Source organism: Rhinolophus hipposideros, assembly GCF_964194185.1.
Source record: "Rhinolophus hipposideros genome assembly, chromosome: 7".
Lineage (NCBI taxonomy): Eukaryota > Metazoa > Chordata > Mammalia > Chiroptera > Rhinolophidae > Rhinolophus > Rhinolophus hipposideros.
This window is the reverse complement of record NC_138053.1, coordinates 52,852,506-52,858,505: the sequence shown is the minus strand read 5'-3', so window position 1 is coordinate 52,858,505 and position 6,000 is coordinate 52,852,506. Positions and strand designations below refer to the sequence as shown.

Genomic DNA, 6,000 nt, shown 5'->3' with positions numbered 1-6,000 from the left:
CAGACGTTTTTAAAAAACACTCAAATACTTCAGTCTTCCAAACAGTCTCACACTGGCCTTGATTACTACATCTTTAGTTACTGAGGCTGACATTGAAACCTAAGATCACGAAGAAATTTTTACATGAGGTCCATGATTTCCCAAGAGATGTAGTAAATATGTTGTAGCCTGTTCTCAGAACTCTGCTCCTGCCCAGTTTCACCTCCGGCATAGCTCAGTTACATTAAAATACATGTATGTTTGACTCATTTGGTAGTTCTGTGAGATGTAGGTTTTACAAAACATCTTAATGAATATTCTTGCTATGTCCTTAGGAAAATGACCTTTTTCTCTCTGGATCTAAGCTGAGAAAAAGACTGCAATGAACACAGAGCTTTCATAATTTTTAGTTTGGGTTCCACTTGGACAGTTGTTGGAGAAGAAAAAATTTTAAATGACCATAGTAATTAATTTAGAAAGCTGTTACATATCATGTAACCTTTTCGAGAACACTCAGACAGACTCTTAGCTTGGTAGTTGCAGAAAACAAAATTATACTGATTCCATTGTAAAAAAAAACTTACATATGATGATAATCTATGAACTGAAAGACTTAGGTTCCATGTTATGGAGTATAACAATTTGACTACTAATCAGTTCTCATTTTTAATCAGTAAATATGTTTTCAAGAAACAGTTGAATTAAAAAGGAGGCCAGGATGACACCATTGTGTAACATGATGCGAAAGTCACATAAATACCTTTGCTCCTCTTCAAGCACTACCTGCCCCAAACCCCCTAGCCACTCCCCACACCTCCCTAACATTCAGACACTATAAATGCCCCACCCAAAGAGTTTCCCCGACCCTGAATTGAATGAGTGAGGCACCAAAAGGTAAATTATGCTCTGACAAGCAGGAATTTGGAACATCTTTTGAGCCCTTCTGAGTAGTGGAATCTCTCCATCTAATATTCTAGAAAAATAGTTAGAAAAATTCCAGGGAGTTGAATTAAAATACAAGTGGAGTGTTGATCACTGTACTTAAATGCTGTTCGGAAATGGGGGTTTATATGGGTGATTATCACACACTCCAAAACTTCTTCAATAGGGTCTTGATTGTTATATGGAGAACTTAAGATATCAAGATTGCTATATGAGTAGGGTAAAACATAGTCCCTTGAGGGCACTACATAACTCATTAAAACTTGGATTTAATTGATGCACATTTCTAACAAAGTGCCTGGTATACAGTAGGAGCTCAATAAATATTTAATGATTGTTTAAGATCTCTGATTTAGCTCAGTGAGATTACAAGCAAAAGCAAACAGAAGTACCCAACCAACTGCAGGTTAACTGTCACCAAAGGCTAGGTCACTTTCCCTTGTGTGTGGAATTTCAGACACCTTTCAGATTAGGATAAGGTGAAACTCAGAGGGTACTGGACATGGTATGGTATACAACTTCATATAACACCGTTTATCAGACACCTTATTTCCATCATGATTCTATCATGACATGATTATGGGATTTTTATCAGTAAATAACTTTTCTGAAGATAAAGTGACCCACTCTATCTGTTGTTCTTCAAGCTTTTCTGCCAAGCATTTAATCAAGACAGGGTCTACCTTAGAATCAAATTTATTAGCAAACCAATGTCCATTTTGTATAAGCCACCTTAATTCTGCGGCTCCATAGATACATACACTTCGGAGGTGAGAGCCGGTACAACTGGGATAGAAATGGCCTTCATGATAATTCCATTTGACAAGGCGGGTCTTACTCTGTAGGTCAGACACATCCTGGGCTGACCTAGAAATCTCCCCAGGTATTCCTGGTACTCGAATTAAGGTAGCCCAAAAATGCTCATCAGGCGAGTATGTATCTTCAGACCAGGCAAAAAAGTCTTTAACAAGGGAGTTGTTGAAAACATATTTAACAAATGCTCGACTTAAAACAAAGTAAGCACTGCCAACAAATATCTCAATGTTATGAGGGGGAGCTTCTTTGATAATGTTTGTCCTTACTGGTAGCTTCACATATTCATAAGGCACCTGTCTGAGTTCATGGTGATAAGTGAATCTTTCCATTTTACTGTTCGGGGGTTTCACCGTCTCTAACATATTTGCCCCATTGAGTTTCTTCAGCTCTGATACTAATTCAAAGTTCGACTTCAAAGGAAAGTCTTGCCCACACAAGTTGATAACATATTTCCACTGAACTGAAGACTTGAGAAGGTCTGACAAGCAATTTAGATCAGCTTGGAGCCTGGAAATGTGTGCATACTGTACAGTCTCTAATTTGGAAGCAATGAAAATATTGGAGAAGCACTTAGCTAAATTGTTCATGGCAACTTTGAAGGTGTCATGTGACTTTTGGTCATAATGGATGCAGTAAATATTCTGCTGGTTGTATATGGCATGGATCAGCCTTTCAACCATAATTGCATCTTTGTGAACAACCAAAGAATAGGCTATTGGGAAGCTTTTCTCCTCTCTTGAAACAAGCTTGTGATGGTACCTTCTTAGGGTCTGATAAACGTCACAGTCGTTGGTCATTGCCACCACATCATCATCACCCAAGTCAATGATGTCTCTTCTTCTGATTTCCAGAGTCTTGCCAATTTCCAAAGGCTCCTGTTCATAGACACCCGAACAGTTAACTTCATACCTGACGTCATCTGTCACATGGGTGTATCTGTTCCTTACAAAAGGGGAGGTACTTAGGGAGTACTCAACCAAGTAAATGTCTCTTTGCGGGAAGAGGAGTCTTCCCACATTTAGAAGCTTCAACAAGGAGAGCAGCCACAGGGTTAAAAACAGGACGAAAACTTTCTGCTGAAGAGGGTATTTAAGACAACATCGGAATATCTTCATTCTGTAAGAGGCAAAAGGAATATTCAGGTTGAAATACTGAGAAAATTAGTTCAGTTCCACCAAATTCCACTGAGTGCCTGTCACAGGTCAGGCAGAATGAATAAAAAGTGAATAAAAAAACCAAGGTTCTCGCCCTTGAAAGAATCCAGAAGTAAGAAAATGGAAGTATGTAGGATGGTGATATTTCACAGTATTCTGTGTTAACAACACCTAATTTTGAGAGATGTTGGTTACCAAATAGAATAAAAAATAGTGTAAAGTCCTAAAACATAGGTACTAAGTATCTTATATTGTCTGCATTTCTGCTTAGCATATTTACAGAGGGCGTACTCTGGTTTGGACATAGGCCTAGAGAAATGGGTGTCATTGAGAGATCCTTGGAGATGCAAATGCCCACCTGAGACTAAAAGAAATAGCCATCAAGATTCTACCTTCAGATCCTGATTAGATCTATGTCTGAAGTCAGATGGGGAAAGCCCAGTGAATCCCACTGTTATAGATTGAATGTTTGTGTCCCCCCAAAATTCATAGGTTGTAACCTAATCCCCAATGTGATGGTAGTTGGAGGTGGGGTCTTTGCCCTTATAACAAGAGACCCCAGAGAGTTCCCTTGTCCCTGATGCTTCCATTTCCCTGACACCCACATTAACAAATCACCTTGTAAATGTGCCTTGAATCTATCCCTTCTTCTCCACCCCTATGACCAGGTCCAGACAACATCTTTGCTGAGTCAGAACCCAGGTCACGGGAATCCCAGTCAGGCTGATGGCTCTGAGTCCCTTGTCAGGTCTCGGCTTCCTGCATCCTGATGCAAACTGAGTAGGGTTTCATCCACTCAGGCTCAAGGCCAAAGTTCCTGCCAGTTATCAGAAAGTGTGGGAAAACTGACTCCTGATGCACAAAGCAACACAAATATAACCCCAAAGTCTCAGCACATATTTAGAATACGTGACGTGATAAAATAAACTTAGAAGATTAATCAATCCCAAATCAATCTGTCTCATCATTGTCCAAATTCATGGTGATCAGGCATAAATAAGAGGCAGCTTACATAAATGGCTACCATTGGAAGGTTTCTTACCCTAAGTAAACTTTGGCTTTTTCTTTTCCCACTTTATTGGTCTATGGAATCTCTAATTAGCATCAGTTAATAGTTCCCCCTGATCCCACAGTGGTAAAATGAAGACCTCACATTTCTAAAGCAGTTTACAAAGTCTTCCAGAGCTGCCATGCCATTCATGATGTGCCATTTAACGATCATCTTCACACTTATGTAAAAAGGCAAAAGCCAGCTCCCTGGCCTGTCGTCACCGGTTCCCAGGGCCTCCTCTGCACCCATGCTTTCCAACCTTCCTGAGAACGCGTGTGTCATGCAGGGCAGCCTGCAGGGTCTCAGCTCCCGCTCCCCACATAAGAACGCAGGATATGGTGAGTCCAAAAAGGAACACCCACGGAGCCATGGGTAGGGGAGTCATACCACTATAGTCTCACTGGAGGCTGGATTCACACGATGTGTGACCTGCTGTCTGCTTTTCTGTGAACCGACCGACTCCCCTCTCCAGCGCAGCCGCAGCAGTTATATCAGTGGCCAATTGGCTACCTGCTATAGCTGATGGCCAACTAGCCACAGCCAACGGCCATTTACTACCTGAGCCAGCACCCCTCCACGTGAGGCCGAGAGCCTGGAAACTGCTCTCTGGGGCTCTGTTCCCACAGCATGGACCCCACCACTCCTGACTCCAGCATGGTACCGGGAGAGTCTGAGTGGAGCTAGGAGGCCATGGCTGCCTGCCCAGAGCGGGAAGGTCACAGGGCACCCAGACGGGACAGGTGGAAGGCACACTGTGAGAAGTCCCAGGAGAACTGGCTCCGGGTCCCATGTCTGAGCTTCACCAGCCAGGGATGACAGTGCATTTTAAAGAAAGGGGGGAGAATCGGACAGCCCAGGCACCTCACTTTTATCCTGCTTACACCCCGGCATCTTTAAGGGGGCCTCTTTTCTGTCTGTGGGTCAGTCTTTAACATCAAGGAAAAGCAGCAGCCCTCCAATACCACCATGTCCCAAGTCAAAGTAAAACCCCTTTGACAGAAATTCCTTTGACTGAAAGCGTTCCTTTCCCCAAGTCAGAAGTTGTTAAGGTATGAGCCCGTTGGTGTGAATGAGCTTTTATGGAATCCTGGGAGGGGCTGTGAGCCTCTTCCCAGCTGTGGTCAGAAGTCAGCAAGTTATTCTTGGGCTCTAAAGCCTGCAGGTTAGAGACCACAGTTCCCAACTGTGGCTGTTTTCCTAGGACACCCATGGCGCCTCCTAGCTGGGTATGTGGTCAGCCAGCAACACAGCCTCAGGGGCCGGGAGCTGCGGCGGGTAGAGGTGAGCCAGGGCAGGCACCTGAGCGTTGGGGCACCACCTCCCTTCCTTGCTACCTGCAACCCAGGCCTGTGAAAACTCTAGTTGACCAGGTTTCGCAGGATAGGAAACAGTTCCTGGGCCTGACCCAAGTCTGACTAGAGTTGGCTGGGCTAAGGCTGCAGTCATGCTGGCCCCATGGTTCCTAGGAGACTAGTAAGACAGCCACCTTCTGTAAACACCCTACCCTGGCTCTTTCCCTCTTAAACGCTCGTGGGCAGGAAACAGGCAGGTGTTTTGCTGCCAGGAAGTAGTCTTATAATTATACCACATAATTTCCCACCCATGGGAGAAGGGGCATTTCCCCTCCCACCTGCCCAAGCAGAGAAGGAAGCCTGACGTGCTATGCAGTTTATCACCATGTAGATACAAGTTCCTAGTGACGACAGCAGAACTGAGGAAATGATAGCAAAATTGGATTGCTACAGCTCAGCGGAAATAGGTCTATTTGGATAATTCAATAAAAACTCAACAGGGATATTGCAGGAAGCCTTCTCCCCAAACCACCGTTTTTCCCCCAGCCCTTCCAGGTGCTGTTTACAGTCTTAAAGGAAACAGTAGGCTCACAAAGGTACATACAGCTAAGTGGTTATAACTGCAGTAAGGGCTAAATGGTCACAGCCATTAGCAGCAACTCAATGAACTCTCCTTAAGTTAGCAATTTCAAAATCAAGGGTTGTTAATGAAGTACATGCTTCCTTTTCCAGGGAAGGAAGGGAATAGAAAACCAAGAAGAGGAGG

General features: G+C 43.6%; 1 protein-coding gene across 1 annotated transcript in view; it reads right to left on the bottom strand.

Moving 5' to 3' along the window:
- Positions 1 to 392: 392 nt before the first annotated feature.
- The window catches only part of GCNT4 (glucosaminyl (N-acetyl) transferase 4), a 28,323-nt gene continuing 22,715 nt past the window's right edge, over positions 393 to 6,000 (bottom strand). The window contains exon 2 of the mRNA XM_081053562.1: positions 393 to 2,853. Within this exon, the coding sequence (XP_080909688.1) occupies positions 1,488 to 2,852 (1,365 nt within the window). The 5' untranslated portion in view covers position 2,853 and the 3' untranslated portion in view covers positions 393 to 1,487. The remainder of the gene's footprint in view (positions 2,854 to 6,000) is intronic.